The 18,198-nt window shown below is 42.4% G+C and overlaps 1 protein-coding gene across 3 annotated transcripts in view; it reads right to left on the bottom strand.

Annotated features, from left to right (window-relative positions):
* The window catches only part of CGNL1 (cingulin like 1), a 601,175-nt gene that overhangs the window by 265,272 nt on the left and 317,705 nt on the right, over positions 1-18,198 (bottom strand). For all 3 annotated transcript variants that reach the window (XM_078684907.1, XM_078684910.1, XM_078684908.1), the window contains exons 9-11: positions 14,790-14,996; positions 12,841-12,945; positions 2,483-2,635 (exon numbers count right to left, since the gene is read on the bottom strand). In XM_078684907.1, the coding sequence (XP_078541033.1) occupies positions 2,483-2,635; positions 12,841-12,945; positions 14,790-14,996 (465 nt within the window). The remainder of the gene's footprint in view (positions 1-2,482; positions 2,636-12,840; positions 12,946-14,789; positions 14,997-18,198) is intronic.

Genomic DNA, 18,198 nt, shown 5'->3' with positions numbered 1-18,198 from the left:
TGCTTTAGCGAATAATCAAAAGAGTGGTTGTCCTAGCAGCAGAAGAGCGTAGGAGCGGTACTGATTACTTAAATAGATCAATGACTCCCAATTATGGGGACTGCTTTCATTACAGAAATAATTCACTTCTAAAGCGAATAAATACAATACTGAGCCAAGGATTCTCATAAGGTTTTAATTTTTTGTTGAAATATTTATATATTTATTGGTCTTTTCTGATTTTATCGTTTCTGGTATCGCATTATAATTCAGCAGAATTGAAAATAGTATTTAAACATATATGATACAAATAAAGGATAACATTATGAATGTCAAGAATGAGGTACAATAGTGGGGATACTAACCACAGTCGCATATACATGCTTCTCCAAAGGGTACTTGCTCTTGGATCACTGTGTGCTATTTCTCAAGCGCAGTGTTACATTACAGTTCTTAATTTGCATTCAAGGATATCCGTGCCTTGGTTTAACACCTCAGGTTGGGGCCATTCTATCGGTGTCTGGCACCCATGTCATTAACGCATACAGATAGTTATAGGGCATAATCATTGCAACACTGCAGTGAGGGAATTATGTGACGAGAAGAAAACACGGATAAGTCCCAATAAGACCTATTTTCTCTAATTTACAAAATTCTCACAAGGTTTTAATGACCGTTATTATTGTTTGTTTAATCCAGAATGTACGGACAGTGTCTGGTGATATTTAGATTTACGCAGAAATAGGGTTCCAAGAGCTGATAATAAAGAAGTGAACAGAGAAATGAATTAGAGGTTTGCACATGACAGGCATTTTAACTAGAAATTAAAGATTTTGAACCAGGTGAAGCAGAGCCTTTAACCCCCAATTGCCAAGAGTTATGCCCTGCCTACTAATGAAAGAATCCAAGACTTTACACTCCATTGGGGTGTGGGCGGTGTTTTATTAACAAAAATGACACAGATTTATGACATTACGATGTGACGGCCTATCATGAAAGTATAGTTTGAAGCTAAGCTTGCAGAGAAAGTGGGGGTACGGTAAAAAAAAAAAAAAAATATTATATATGCTATTCTACTGGTCACAGGCTCCCAACCACTGACATAATTAACTTGGGACGATACAAGGGCTCAGATCGACATAGCCTCACCCACAGAGAGAGAAAGATGCGTCTCTTGTTTTCCCACCCAGTGGTTTGAAGTCGGAATTAGTAGCGCCTCTCAGATCACATACATCACGGCACGAGCTTAAGGTGTGAACAGACATGTATGTACAGTGAGAGGACTGGAGCACTGGCACATGGGATGATTGTGATAACAGAGTTGTAGCCTTCTCACAGTGATCGGGTTTGGGGCCTCAACTGATAGAGCCTGTGATGGGTTCGGGCGTGTCCATACTGATGGGGCTTCGCTTCCAGAAGCAGACCATTCCTATTGCAGGTATGGGGGATAGAGGTTCAAACACTTTAGAAGGCCTTTCTACAACAAAGTTGTAGCACATGCAAAACAGAAAAGGAAACACCTTTGAACCTACTGGACATGACTACTCTATATCCCAAGTGGGGGTAGTACAGGGGTCAGGGCCGGACTGGGTACCAAAAACGGCCCTGACAAAATGCTCGGCCGGCCCCCCTTCCCCGGGGGTTGGGAGTGTGGCCAAGCTCTTTGCCAGGGCCGGTTTTCGGCCGATTTGGTTACAGGGCCCCACCCGTGCGGCACACCGGGGGATTGCCCGGTGCCCGCTAAGGCCAGTCCGGCCCTGACAATGGTTATTCCTCCCGTCAACACCCTTCAAGAAACAGGGAGAGCAGGACATGGCAAGCGACTATGTGGCACTACAAGAAGGTTCACACACAAAGAAGGTGGTGTATATCTCCTTACTTAAGGCCCTCCACACATAGTCAAGGAAAACACCACCCAGAACACGGAGCAGTCATTTTAAGGTCACATTCAAAGTAGGAACAACAAGATCTTTTTTGTCACCCTTCAGGCAAGTGCTGGTCTCATGGGAGTGAGGTGAGGAAAGAGGAGTAATGGAGCACCACAGTACACAATGAGCAACTTTGGTACTATTTACTAAATGATTTAGTACCCCTTTCTGTGTACTTAAATTATTCAATCGGTATTAGATGAGAGAAGGGTAAATTGTGTAAGGGCAACAACTTGGGCAGTAGAATGCACCGATTATTTTCAGGGACCACATAAACTTAGCAGAAATCTAAAACTATTTTCCTTTCATTTGTGTGTGGACTGCACCATGCTTTCTATGCAATTTAATAGACATTCAAATCAACCAGCAGGCGATACAGCACTTTCGTCTGAAAAGGTATTGAACCAACAGAGTTTTGCAGCTGAGGAAACGAGTGACATTTCAATTACTCCGAGTTTGATGAAAATAAAAAAAATGGCATTACTTTAAAACCTCCTATCCAAAACAAGCAGATCGAACAGGCCTTCTGTATGCGCGGTTATCTTACTTCAAACCCGGATCCAATTCACACATACCTCCTTTTGTAATTTTTCAATGGTTTTGTCCAGCTGCCATCGTTCATTTTCCATTTCATTTTTCATTCTCTTTAATTGTTCCTTCTGGGTTGCTTCCTCCTTTAGTCTTTCCATTAACTGCTGTTGTTCATGTGCCACCCTGATGAGGTTCCTCTGTAAACAAAAATGTAAACATGCACTTACATACAACAGTGCAACACAAGGCATGCTTTAAATTCAAGCTCAAAGAAATATGAGTTTCAAGCAAATGACAACTACCATGTGCATTGGATCAAAATACAGAAAAACGACATTAAGTCTTTAACCTGCACAAAGCATAGTACAATACGAGTACCCCTGAAAACACTGGGTTTAAAACAAGATAATAAAAAGAAAATAGCAACAGTTTTCCTTAGGACAACTGCTCTTCATAGACTTTTCACTCCTGAAAAATGAAACAATGTTTGAATTCTGAAAATCTTCAATCAAATGTATTTAAGCAGACACGATTCCCGCAAAAGCAATTTCTATGTTTATCTACCAGAATGTAAAATAACCAAGCTATTTTAGAGACCTGGAAATGGCAGCAAGCTGTGTGTTGAAGAACACTGATTAGGAGGAAAGAATTGCTAATACCGGTTGAAATAAATGGTTCACTCTCAATATAGCCATTTTTTCCTTTTAATGTGGACAAATCAAGATTCCCTCAATAACTGAAGGTTCTTTCCTCTTCATGAAGCAAGACACCAGGACCAGGACACTCAACATTCCACGTGTAAACAACACTCCGCCTTCCATTCCTCTAACATATCACCAAAACCCACTGCACATCTTCAGTTTCATGAAATTAACAAACAACAAAGTTAAATAGTACATAAGACCCAAGATATGGAGTAAATATTAGTCTCAAAATTGCATTTGGAGCATTAGTCTTTGAAATTGCAAGATCTATTTCACATGCTCGCGTTACTTTCTCACTCACCTTTCATTTCACCCCAATATCACCCTAGATAATGGCATGCTTGGTAACATGATTAGGAATCCGCACCCTGCATTCAGACACAAGGACAGCACATTTTTTTTAATTATTATTTTTTACAGTTTTATATAGCACAAACTTGACCCGAATCGGGTATCAGAGCGCTGCACATACCACAAGTTGCATTCCATGCAGACACATTCATTATTTAATTTTTGTAAGGCACGGGGAGATTAAGTGATTTGCCCAGAATCACAGGATGTTTAGTGTCTTTGTCGAAACTCAAACCCAGTTCCCCAGATTCGAGGTTTACCGCCCTAGCCGTTAGGCCAACTTCTCACCCCATCAAACAGTTCCCAACTGTAACAGGTTTCAAAAAGACACAGGCACTTCTCCTTGGAAGCTACCCTAAAAGAACATAAACCTCAACATCACACTGAGGTTACTTTCACAGTCATTCTGAAATTGTACTTTAGCTTGTTTCACACCCTGATAACTTTCTGGTCCTTCCTCATCTCACTTGTGCAAACTTCACTTTTTGGCACCTCTTCATCCACACTTGACACAACTGGGTATTCGATTTCCAGTAGTGCAACCCCTCAACATCTTTTTATCCAAAACAGCATGCACGATAACAAAACGCAACCGTCTCTTTCACATCCATCTTCAGATTTGTTCCTACTACATCTGCAATCTGCCATTCTTCACAAGACACAATTACTGTGAAGGATCGATGAAACTAACACCGGGATAGATGGCATATTTTCCAATTGTCCTAAACCTTAAGATGTTATAAATACTGATAATCTATTAAAGGAAGGATGCGATCTGGCCAGGTAATACACCAATTCCGAGTCTAACAAATTCTCCATTACCTATAACAGAAACCAGGTTATTCACAGGAGGCAAATTAAACCCGTTCAAATTGTGAAAGTCAGTGTACAATGTAATCTCAGCCGGCCATTTATGGAAAACCACTCTGTAGTTGGTTCGATTAGTGCTTTCTCAAAAAGCCTATCGAAATCTTCTGTCCCAATTTCTCTCAAATTTACAGGATAGCTCCAGATTTCATACTCCACCAGCCTATCATTACTCTACACTTTAGCTGTTGAATAAAGCTATGAACACACAGGAAGCATCTTCAAATTCAGTGTTTCACCTGTACAACCATTTTCACCTTCCCCCAAGACATTATTCTGTTTCTCTTAAATAAAATATGCTATTTGGACGAATCACCATGCAAATATCTCTTTGGTAAATGCATACTAATATAACATTTACTTACTGGGTTACTCACACCATGCATTTAGTCTCACAAGTTTAGATTGCATTCTAGCTCAAAACCTTACTAATGACCAAATAGGCTCATGACCATAACTACCTGAATTACTACCCAACTTTTCATGCTTCACACTATTTCAACCACACACCTTACTAAATATTTCCTTAATAACACTGTGAATGTCAACTCCAAATGTATTAATAGAGGGACCTCTTCGCTATCAATGCTCAATAACCCCATTGGAGGCTGTAGGTGTTCTACAACATGACTTACAACCATGTATATAATGTCTCATATCCTCTTATCTACATAGTGTCACCCACAAACTCACCTACAACATAACACTATGACGTTATTTACGCACTAACTTTCTCAGTACTCCTGCAAACCACCTCATAATGTTCTTTCTGTTACTATACTTCGCATTATCCTAGGCAATCTATATTCTTCATAAAGTGAAGTGGACTTGCACAATGAAATACAACTATGGTCACTTGAACAGATGCTAGCTTTATTGCCCTTCCATATACCTCATGGCATGTTCACTCCTCGTAGCTATATCCAATACATTATTTCGATTCCAATCATCCTTTAATTAGATTTCTTTTCTAACATTCCCACTCTTGCAAAACAGCATAACTTAATCCCTTATGTGCTTATTACATATATCAAGGAACACATATGTTGTGGCTACACTACCAAGAACACTCACAAACGAATTCTCCTTCTCTGGTTCATAACATGGTCTACTATATTTCACACTCATTCAAGACCTCATCCTCTTACTCAGTTTCAATCAATCAGAGTACTTTTAAAGCGCGCTACTTACCCGTGAGGGTCTCAAGGCGCTGAGGGGAGGGAATGCCACTACTGCTCGAAGAGCTAGGTCTTGAGGAGTCTTCTGAAGGCGAGCAGGTCCTGGGTCTGCCGTAGGTGGGTAGGGAGGGTGTTCCAGGTCTTGGCGGCGAGGTAGGAGAAGAATCTGCCACCAGAGGTTGTACGTTGGATGCGGGGGACAGCGGCGAGGGCGAGGCTGGCGGAGTGGAGCTGGCGGGTGGGAGTGTAGAAGCCGAGTCTGCTGTTCAGGTTGGCTGGTCCGGCGTTGTGGAGTTCTTTGTGTGTGGAGCTTGAATGTGATCCTCTCGTCGACGGGGAGCGAGAGTAGGGCTCTCCAGTGGGTGTGATGTGGCTGCGGCGGGGAACGTTGACCATCAATCGGGCGGAGGCGTTTTGGATGCGTTGTAGGTGTTTGGCTGGGATTCCTCCGTAGAGTGCATTGCTGTAGTCCAGTCTGCTGCTGACGAGGGCCTGTGTCACCGTTATTCTTGTTTCGGTCGAGATCCACTTGTAGATACTGCGGAGGGTGTTGTAGCAGGAGGAGGAGACGGCGATTACCTGTTTAGACATGGAGAGGGAGAAGTCGAGGATGAATCCCAGGTTGCGTGCATGGTCGGTGGGTGTCGGTGCTGTTCCCAGTGTGGTTAGCCACCAGGAGTCATCCCAGGCTGAGGGGGTGGGTCCGAGGATGAGTACCTCCGTCTTGTCTGGGTTCAGCTTCAGACGGCTGTTCCTCATCCAGTCGGCGACGGCCTTCATTCCCTCGTGGAGGTTGGTTTTGGCAGTGTGCGAGACCTTGGTGAGGGAGAGGATGAGCTGGGTGTCGTCGGCGTAGGAGATGATGTTGAGATCGTGTCTGCGGGCCACTTGTGCGAGGGTGGTTATGTAGACATTGAACAGCGTCGGGCTGAGGGATGAGCCCTGGGGGACGCCGCAGATGATGTCGGTGGCCTCAGATCGGAAGGGCGAGAGGCGGACGCTCTGGGTTCTGCCAGAGAGGAAGGACGAGGTCCAGTCAAGGGCCTTCTCTTGGATTCCGGCTTCTAGGAGGCATGTCTTTAGAGTGCGATGGCAGACCGTGTCGAAGGCAGCTGACAGGTCCAGGAGGATGAGGGCTGATGTTTCGCCGTAGTCTAGTTGGTGCCTGATGTCGTCTGTGGCAGCGATGAGGTTGCGTCTGAATCCGGACTGGGACGGGTCTAAGATGTTGTTGTCTTCCAGGTGGCGGGCCAGTTGCATGTTGACGATTTTCTCGATGACCTTCGTCGGGAGCAGGGAGATGGGCCGGAAGTTCTTGAGGTCCTTGGGGTCCAGCTTAGGCTTCTTGAGGAGGGCGTTGATTTCGGCGTGTTTCCAGCTTTCCGGGAATGTCGCTGTTTCGAAGGAGATGTTGATGACCTTCCGTAGTTGGGGTACGATGGCAGCGTCTGCTTTGTTGAAAACGTGGTGTGGGCACGGGTCTGGCGGAGATCCTGAGTGGATGGAGTTCATGACCATGCGTGTCTCGTCGTTGACATTGGACCAGCAGGTCAGGCAGTTGGCGCTGGTGGTGTTCACAGGGGAGGTGGGGTCTGGTGTAGTCGGGACGGTCATGGTGTTGAAGCGGTCATGGATGTCAGCGATCTCGCGGTGGAAGAAGATGGAAAGATTTTCAGAAGCATACAGATATTCGGTACCTAGTCAATGTATTAACTGACATCACATACCAACGTTCTCTACTAGCATTGCAACACTTCCACCAGATTCCGTCAGTATATATCATTTCACCATCCACGTATTTAACAAACATTATCTTCAACACCATACAAGCCTGCTTTTCAATTGGTGAACTCATAGAATCTCTTTAATGGGCAGCCCAGAAGAACATAAACAAATTGTTACTGTGGGAAGCTAAAGTACGCATGGGCAAAGCAGTACTGCAATTTTTTTCTATCAACCCGGGATTTAGTGGAGTGCTAACAGGCAAGATAATATTTACCAACTGTGTGTAGAAATTACTAGGCAATAATTTCATATCCATATTCCGCAAATGCTTTAGAATTGGCCTTTGCCCAAAAAATTATGAGCCCAGAGGTATTCTGGGATGATACTACCTGCTAAATTAAGATGTGCATTCTGCCAATGTAATTTAAGTCAGAGTAAGAATTTGTGAGTAAATCTGTAAAAGTGTTGTGGAGACACAAAGTTGTCCAGATGGATTCCGGGTTCTTGATTAAAGGCATGAATGAGATAGAGTGCCTTTGATGAGGGCGAGATGTACATCTGGGCTTGTGTGAATGAATGCTGCCTTGGAGCTTTTGAGATTCAAGTGACCTTTAGGAGGTAATGAGTGTCAGCGGATAGATGAGTGGAAGGAGATGCCTATGTTTCTGAAAAATTACATGGCCTTGGCAAAAGCGAACACTGCTTGCACTGGACACAGCTGCTATTTTCCTTGTATTCAAGAACTGTCTGGCTCCCAGTGCTTAGTAGCGCGGTTTGGGAAAGATCAGTCTCTCACTTTGTGAGTGTTTTATTCTGTTTATGTTTTAACCCTTCCCCTTTTATTTTAATTTGATTTTCGTTTCCAGTGGTTGCCTACCAGCAGGGGAGCATGCTGTAAACAACATAGAGCGGCTGGACACCGGTTGGAAATGTACATCTTTTTTTGGGGAATTTGGCACTCTAGCGCCATATTGACACTCCCCCTGACATGCCTTTAATTGATGCAGCAGCTCAATCAAGGACACAGCACGTCTGGGCAGCATGTGCACCAATGGCTGTCTCTGCCCATCTGCGGCCGGAACACAATCAGCACTAACCTCCCTCCTCTTTCTGCCCCATGTCCCTATGTCCTTCGGACCCTTAGACCAATTCTAGAAAGGATCTGCTCTCATTCTAAAGATATGGTAAGTCTCCTTCTTGCACCATCCTTCAGACTCTTGTGCCACTAAGATATGTCCATCTTGTAATCTTTCCCTTAGCAATACAAAAATAAAATCCCTGCAAAAATGGTAGCCGCACAGACCAGCTCCACCTTGGTCAGTTAAATGTACGATCAACTCGAGATCACTAGTAAAAAACGATCTGGACCCAAAAGAGTTTATTAAGGATCAGCAAATTGATCTAGCTTTCATAACAGACACCTGGACTAATCCGTCATTGGGCACGGATCTCAATCAGACTATCCCTCCTGATTTTTCTATCATCAGGCATGACTGTCCAATCCGTAAAGGAGCCAGTATTGCAATTATCCATAAAAATATCTGTGCTGCCCCTTGCACGCCGCTACCCCAAAACAAGGAGTGCGAAGCCCTTGCTTTTACATTAAATCTGAATGCTAACAATACTTTTAATGGGATTCTTCTTTATCGTCTGCCAGCTACTAGAGCTCATTTCATTTAGTACATCGGTTCTTACCTTGAAACTAGATCCGATGCCAGTAACTTTGGGTTACTGGGTGATTTCAATTATCATTTGGAGAGCCCATCAGATAATGATTCAAATCTTCTTAAAGGCTTCTTTTAAGCTTTGGCCTCACGCAGATTGTCAACCTCTCCTCTCATGCAGTGGGGCATACGTTGGAAGAAATTTTTACGGATTATTCCCCCCTCTTCTTTCGCAAGACTATCATTATCCTGGTTGGATCATTTTGCCTTACTATTTGACATCACTCTTGGATATGCCATTAAACACTGGTCTCTTCTCCTTTTACTACAATGAAAAGACCTTGACACAAACTAGATTTCGCTAGTTTTTGTAAAATTCTGCTAGCTTCTATTCCATCTTTTTCTAAAGATCCAAATATTATGGCCACCAACTTGGCTAACTGATGCCACCAATCACTTAGTTCCTGCCATTCCCCTCACCAACTGTAGGAAAACACCATCTGAATCTCAGTACCGTCCAAAACTTAAAACACACAAAAAAACTGACGCAAATTGGAATATACATGGAGACTTCATTAAAATGAAGAAGACAAAGTTGTCTATAAAAAAGCACTTCTAAACTACAAAACAATGTTTTTAGGAGAAATCTTCCTACTACTCAAACTTGAAACAGCAAAAAATTGGTCAACGGAATTATTTAAAATGGCATACGCTCGGTCTAATCCTAATCACAGTCATAATGCACGTGTGAGCTAATTCTTTTGTGATTTACTGGCCTCCACTTTTCAATCCAAAGTATTAAATGTCTTCTCAGCTTTTTCTGCCAGCACCTTGCAACATACAAATAACCCCCTTCAAGATATCTTAGCTGAAAGCCAACGGTCTCTTTCCAACTTCTCCCCCCTCCGCTTGGATCAAGTTTTTAATCTATTATCCAGTTCCAAATCAGGTTCTCCGGATGATCTTTGCCCTCCTAAAATCCTTCACCAAGTTGCAGAGATTATTACTACACAGCTGACACCCATCTTCAATTAAATGATCCAGACCGGGATTTTTCCTAATGTTCGGAAAAAAGCCTCTATTCATCCGTTAATAAAAAAAAAAGTACCGTCTCACCTTTAGACCCCAACAACTATCCCATAACCCGGCTTCTTCTCCCATCAAAAATCATTGATAAAGCTTTGAACTTACAACTATCCACTTTGATTATTGAGAACAACTTGCTAGATTCCTCCCAATTCGGTTTCTGTAATCAACATAGCAATGAAACAGCCCTAATAGCGGCAACTGAAAAACTAAGAACTATTATTGACAAAGTTGTCCTTATTTTATTAGATCGCTCAGCAGCATTCGACACCGTCAATCACAACATGGTCATTGCTCGCCTACTTGAGCCGGGCATTAGGGATTTAGCCCTTGCACTCCTTGCTTCTTTTCTTTCCCATAGGGAACAACCGGTTATTTTAGCTCAAGTTACCTCAAATGCTTTCACTCTTCCTTGTGGGGTGCCACAGGGGGCTTCTCTCAGTCCTATCTTATTCAATTTGTATATCAGTCCTCTAGCGAAACTTATCAAATCCTTAATTTTTTTCCGTTTTATCATGCAGATGACACACAAATTATAGTCTCTATATGTGGCAACCCTTCGCACACTGCATTACGATTCAAGTCCTGTATGATCAGCATAAACAAATGGATGATTGAGAACTACCTTCGACTCAATTTCGGAAAAAACAAGATTCTTTGCTTTGGCAATACCACCAGCCTTTGGACTTCTGACTGGTGGCCACAAGAGCTTGGCACCCTACCCACACCAGTCGACAAGGTTAAAAACATTGGTGTTATTTTTGATAGAAAACTCACTTTTGCTAATCAGGTAGGCTTTTTATGCTTTAGCTCAGCTCTGCATATTTTCATCTGTTATTTTTGCTCAAGGCAGTGCCAAGATACGCTAGGGTATTTGAGCACTATACAAACGAATAACATAACATGAAAAGCATTAAGAAATTTTAAAAGCGGAGCGCAAAGTACTGAGAATGTATATAAAATGGGGGTGGGGGAAATTGAACAGTTAGAGTTGAGTCTGGTGTGAGCAGCTGCTCAGAAAGTAGTAAAGATATCCCATGGCATGCTCAAACAGTGCCGCCAGACCATATTCAGGGTAATGATGAAAGTGATGTGAGACAGTGTTGAATTCTGACAAGCGGTTTAACAGAAACCACATTGCATGGGAGTTTCCATTGCCTATTGCGAGGAGTTAACCCAAGACATAGTTAATTCCCTAGACCAGCTTTGGCCTGAACTCCAGATTGCAATGATTGAATTAGAGGGAGATCTTGTCTGTGTTAATGGAGATCTTGCACCAAGCATTTTCAGGTGGCATAAGGTTCATGTAATCCACAAGGATTGGCAGAAACACACTGGGAAGAGGAGGGCAAATCTGCATGGAGGATGCAGAAATGAGAGCAAGAATAGCATTGGCTGCCAGGATAAGCATATTATTCAAGCATTTCTAAAGGCAGGTAGATGTGGGAGATTACTACATAGGGAGAACTTTAATTCTTAGGCGAAGCGCTTCCCTTGGGCTGAAAGAAAAGGGGAGCATTTTGGAATATTGTGGTATAAGTGGGATGTTCACAGAAGGAGGTCTGGTACTAGTCATGGGTTGGGAATCAAGCAGGATAGTTTACATCACTCGTGAGTGTCTCCTTGGTCATGGATACAGGAATAGGAAACAGAAGAAATGACTTTGGAAATATCGAGAAGCTCTCTGGAGGTGGACAAAGTTCACTGATTGACCCCAGTCATGAGGATTGCATCAGGAGTCAGTGTTCAGCTATTTAGAGAGTTGACAATAGAGCGAAAGAAGAACTTGTGAGGAAAGAATGAGACCTATGGCTGGAGGTAGCTGATGGAGTCGCGTACCAGTTGAGGGGTGTTGGCATTGCACTGGAGCTTTTCTGGATGACGCCTGTTGGTGCCCTTTAATGTGTCACTGCATAGGTGCCTGATGCTGTAGTCAGGATAGATCAGATGGATAAGGGCTTAGTTGGTGTACTGGGTGAGCCATTCTTCAGTAGTCAATGTTTTTGTGGTAAAAGGGTCAAAGATATTGAGGTTTGATGGAGTGGGTGAATAGAGAGTGACAGAGTGCATGAACGGCAGGCTGGTGTACCTTGAGTGAGAGGAAGGTAGGGGTCTAGGTGGAATGGTGTGAACAGGTACAGATTTATGAAGGTTGTCAGGGTAGCAGGAGATTTTGAACTACATCTCTCACTATGGATGAAGGACCTCTCTGAAAAGGGGGTGGGGATGAGGTCAGTATCAGCACCACATCCTGTAAATTCACGGCAGCAGGTCTAGTTTAGCAAATTCCTGGGCACTTATCTAATTTATTGTGTAAATGAGCAGTTTATTCGAGTAAGCCCTGCTCAAGGTTATTAACTGCCAGGTTTTGTTTGGAGGCATGCAAAAAGCATAAAATGTATGTCTGTGCATTCAATACTTGGCATACTAACATAACATTAGCACCTATAAGCATCTGCATGGCAGCTTGTGCTGTCTTACAAATATTTCCCTAAATGAGAGCATTGTGAAACAAAGAACTGTTACCAAGATCTTCTTCGGAGGTGTGGACAGTATTTAGGATGTTGCCAACTTTCCTGAATTTCTCTAGCAGCAGCAAAAGCATTAAAAACATTTAAACCAAAGTTGTTTTTGGGAGATGTGTGGGTATACATAGCCTGACATAACACGATTTTGGCTTGCTAGGATTCCAGAATTTAAAATTAAGAAAAGTTATTTCGGATGTTAGAATTCAAAGTAAAAACTAATAAAGCTACATAGAGTGTGCATACTACAAAATGTTCAAGCATGCAATATGCACCAAAAACTCTACAACTGTATTTTTTACCTGTGCATCTTCCAGTTGACTTTGTAATAATCGGGTAGTTTGTGTCACTTCCTTCTCTTGGTCACCAGCATGTTCTAAAGCATTTTCGAGCTGCAATTTTTCTCTCTGCCATAAAATGTGAATACATTCACAATTATTCTGGTATATTTTTCACAGTAGAAGCAAACACATGCAATAATTTGATGCTCTAATTACAGAATTTAAAATAGGAGTTTATCTTTTCTAGAAATCATTTAGTAAAAACGTTGTACACAATATTTGAAAAGACAATAAAATCCGCATGATAAATAATAATTGGCACAATCATATATAATTTATAGATAATAGTTGCTGTTTCTCACACGCAAGTTAATGTCTTAAAATACCACCGACAGTAGAAACATCTCTGGAGTTCCACTCTAAGCACTCATGCCAGCTGGTGTTTCAATACTCCCTATTGGCGACAAATATCAATAATCTGAATTTCAGCTCCAAGAGTATGAATGATGCAAATACAAAGTAATACGCCAGCATTCAGTCGTTGCAGGCATTTCTAAATTTTCTATGAAATAAATATGTTGAAGGTACAAACTCCAGGAGTTCAAAAACAAAATATGACCCACAAAGTAAATCTGCGCAATATATAATGGTTTAATACAAAGTGCTAAAAGAAAACCCTATCGTTGTGACAAAGATTTTAAAATGCGTTCACTTGGAGTTCAAACAAAAGTGCCTTTCCTCCTCCTTAGAGGGGTGAGGTAGACCTTAGAACATCAGCAGGGTTACAGTTTGACCAACGTGGAATAGAGTCACAACTTTTGGTAGAATAGACGCCCAAGTCTGCAGAACCAGTTTGTGAGGGAAGAAGGCAATATTTGGTGAGTTAAATCAAGGTGTCTGAAGCTCCCTGACTCAAAGTCCCGAGGTGATGGCAATAAGGAACACACTCTTGATACCAAGTAGCTGCAAGGAACGGAGGGCACATAAAGCAAGAAAGGACCAGGTTAAGTTCCCATCACAAATGGAGGAGAAGGAAAAATTAATCACAACAGGTGACCTAAACAAGGAGGGCCGAGCTAGCAACTGTAAGTAGGCCAAAAGGTCAGTACGATAACCTTTAACGGTGCTCAAACAAAATCTTGATGGGCAAGAGATAAAACAAACAAGAAAACTTAAGATAATGTGGTCTGGAAGGGGGGAGGGGTGGGGTCACTCTGGCGTGTGCCACACCAAACCACACATTTCTCCCAATGACAGGCATATATAGTTTTCATCAAGGGATGCTTGGCTGCCAAGATGACATTCAGTACCTCTGGAGAAAGGTCGAAGAGGTTCAACTGTTGCTGCACAAACTACAAGCATGAAGGTAAAGATAGTGAAGGCTCTAGTGCAGAGCCCTGTAAAAACAGCTTGGTTGGAGCACAGATACTCAATCTTAGGAGTTCTGGATACCAAACTCTTCATGCCCAATCCAGAGTCACCAGGATGACTTGGGCCCGGTCATTTCTAATCTTCTTGAGAACTCAGGGCAGGTGTAGTAATGAAGGAAAGGCATACATGAGTTCTGAGTTCCATGTGAGATGGCACGTGATTTGAGCCAATCTTGCCTCCGTTCCACTTGCGACCCCGTTAAAGCTGAGGCAATTCGGTGGCGGTACTCCAGATGTAAGGTCTTTTGGGACTGCAAACAGAGTATCTATCTACCCTCAAACCACTCAAGTTGAACTACCCACTGGCAGCTGTGTGTTGCATACCTTATGCTGCTATCTGTACAAGTGTGCTACAAAGTTATGACAAGACAATGAGTGATCTAGAAGACACCTAAATAAATAAGTGCCCATCTGTTTTGCAGCAAAAAACAAAAACCATATGCACATTTCTGCTTTGGGAATACTATGGAGAAAATAGGAAATATATCCAATACCCATTTCGGTAACAAAATCTTGTAGCAACTCAAAGGTAACCCATACCTCGGATCTTTTTAATTTTTCTTTCAGTTTTTCTTCTTCTTCAGTCATGTCCTCGATCTGTTGATTGAGCTCCACTATTTTGGCTTCCAGCTCTTCAATGCGCCTCTTCAGCTGTTCATTTTTCTCTGCCAGTCCCTTTGCTTGGTTCTCTGCACTGGCTCTCATCTGCCCAGCGAGACTCATCGTACTGGCCAGGGCACTGCTGTTCTGTTGAAAAGAAGTAAGTCACAACAAGTAAGTTATGTTTTGCAGACTTGTATAATTTCAGTGTAAAATAACTGCTGTTGAAAAATTTGTTTGTAATTTTTGGCCATAAAGCTTCATGTTAAAAAGTTGATGGGTTCATGCAGAATACTAGGACTACCTGGCAGTAATCTGTAGAGCAAACAAAACTAACGTAAACGTCACACAATCCTTTGCAGCCCACACTCTTCACATGTCCCGCATTACCGTACCCATTATTCACCATCACTGTGCCGCCATATTTTTGTTGTTTAAACCACTCGTTCTCCCGCCTCCCCCTACTCGCTTCCTAGGCTGCTTGGATGTTACGTGCAGTACTCCAATAGGAAGGGATATGGACACAAACAGATACTTTGTACTTCTAGAGAACAACTGTAGTATGCAGAGATATTGGAAGTTATTGGAAACCTTGTAACAATATCGCAAAAGCTCCCATCTAAAATTAAACTATTAAAAAATGTGTGCAAACACAAAATATTTACGAGGTTAAAAACTAGAGAGCACAGAATTTGTAGTGTAAAAAATATTGTCTAGATTGCGAAAGTAACAGAACCAATGCAGCCCCACTTTCTTCTATTTTAAGCCTACATAGCCTTGTTCAATACTGAATGGCAAAAACGGGAAAAAGAATTGCAGGCTGTATTAATAGTAACAATAACGTGTTTTGCTACACTATGTTACCACACTTTTTGTGCAGTAAATAAGAGCTGTTACTATTGCGTAATTTATTTCTCGCCAACTGACCAACAATTGAAGGATGGAAGGTTGAGGTGGACCTTACAAGGATATAAACTTATAGCCTATAGGTTACCTTTAGATGCGGACTGGCATTGTTCCACCCAGGCATTTTCCTGGCGGCTGTATTAATAGGGAGCAGCTTTCAGAGCAGAAAGGGCTGCTGTGACCCACGGCCTTTTCAAGCCTCTTCATCCTGCTACTGCTGGTTCCGAGAGGACCGGACTTGGCAGTTCAGACTGGACTGTTGCTATTAGAGCAGGAGTAAGGCGGATTATCATAGGCTAGGTCTAATTGGAGGTGGCATGATGGGCAAAAAAGCCTTGAGCGCCCACCAGTAGCTAGTCTATTTACATGTAACCCCATAAGTGGCCAGGGTATGTCTAGACATAGACCCCGTACTCACTGTGCCACTGTAACCAAGCTGCACCCAACTGAAGATGCCCAAATAGGCCGGCACAGGTCCTGGGTTGCTTGTGTTCCGGTTCAGAGAGTGCATGTCTTGGCAGTTCGAGCTGGACTGTTGCAAATGGAGCCGAGCCAAGGCTGACTTGCAAATGGCTGGTTCTAATATGGGGTGGCATGGTGAGCAAATAACTGTATTGCAATGTCACCCTGAGTGAATGCCAGTGTTTAGACTATTGGCAAGCTTTCCTTCCATCACATTTTGTTTGTTTGATGTACTTTCCGCAATGACCAAGGGTACGTCCAGACGTGGGTCTGTACTCATTGTACCACTGTAAACAAGCTGCACTCTACTGGCAAGGGACAAATAGGCCAAAGTCAGTCTTGCTTGGATACCAATTCAGCGGGGACCTGGGACGCAAGTTCGGACAAGACTGCTGCTACTGACCAAGACCAAGACTGAGCTGGGTCTAATCTGAGGTGGCATGGTGGGCAAATAAAATGTTGAGTTGGTGCTACGCTGAGTGACTGCTGGTGGTTAGACTATTTTGAAGCAAGTATTTCTCCCATCACTTTCTGCATGTTCGATTGAAATTTTTTGCAAGGGTCGATTCTATTTGTCAAACAGATGGCAATCAAGTCGTAGCCGTCTTATAAGCATGATGTGGGAGCACTAATGAGGCCATGGCCATTTAAGGCCACTTTACATACTTTGTGATCTCGGGAAAAAGCACAATTCTCTTTATGAGATCTGGTTGATGCAGACCATATTTTAAGCGTCAGGAAATTATAAAGTGAGGAATCATTGGCAATAAGGAACAACACCCATGGCAAGACCAGTCAATTCCATTAGTTCACAAGTAGGCCACTGCTAAACTAGATTGAAGTAGATTTTTACATTTCAAGTATGGACACATCATTCTCTTGGATATATGACCACGTCTTTACATCACTCATGTCGTGTAATATCACCTACGAGCTTGGGTTAAAAAAGGGCCACACTCCAACATCTCTTATGACCGCAATTATCTTCTCTATCCGTATTAGTATAAATGTCCTAGTTCAAAGTCTTTCCAGGGCACTATATTCCCAATGTTACTTCATGTATTTTCTTTCTTTGTTTCAGTTTTCAGCTGAGACTATCTCACACTAACATACCTTCTTCAAGCACTCATCCTGCTTTTACTACTGTCAGATTATGACATTTTGACAGTCTCTTGATTCTGCTGCGATCTAAATGCAATTGTGTAGTCTGCTGCTTTCTACCCCATTGAAGGCAGTATGCTCGCAGATTCCAAAATAGATCTTCGGTACTAAATCCACAAGCTCAAAAAACATAAGGGAACAACTAACACAACAATGTGAAAGAAAGAGGCATGGCCTTCATGCGGTTCAGGGAACTGAAAAGGATAGTTGAATGCATTTCAGGAATAGCAGTTAGACAATTACATCATAAGCGGCGGAAACACCCTAAAATGTTTTCTTACGGTCAAGTCTTCAATAAGTAAGAGGATTAACAGGAGAGTAACTCTGAAAGACTTTACACACTTTATTCAGGTTCCCACTAGCATGTCAGTGAAGTTGTGTTTACATTTAATGTTTTGCATTTTGCAATAAAATCTTATGTAAACATACCATGGTCCTCGAGCAGGTTCCAGACATCTCCAACAATGAGGACAATAGAAGGAAAAGGGTACAAGGACACGTCCCCTGGATTTAACTTTCCACCTGAATATGGATCAAAAGTTGCTTCTCTTTCAGACACCCTGAAAAAAACTAACTATATTCCTGGCAATTAGGAAACAACTCAGGACTTCCTTGGTCACACTATTCTGGAGTCAACAACTCATTTGACTCTAGTTCCCTCAACTTCCTCAATCCTCTGCGCAAGGACTCTGGTTTTCAGACTTAATTGTTCCAATAACGGTTCACTTTCTTTTAAACTACCCTTTCTCTTTCTGTTGCATTCAGATGTCAGTCAATCAATCAGTTAGTACTTCTAAAGCACGAATTATCACCCCTACGG

The sequence above is a fragment of the Lissotriton helveticus genome, chromosome 3_2 (genome assembly GCF_964261635.1).
Source record: "Lissotriton helveticus chromosome 3_2, aLisHel1.1, whole genome shotgun sequence".
NCBI classification, from domain to species: Eukaryota; Metazoa; Chordata; class Amphibia; order Caudata; family Salamandridae; genus Lissotriton; species Lissotriton helveticus.
The sequence above is the reverse complement of the archived record's forward strand: the minus strand, read 5'-3'. Positions and strand labels throughout refer to the sequence as shown.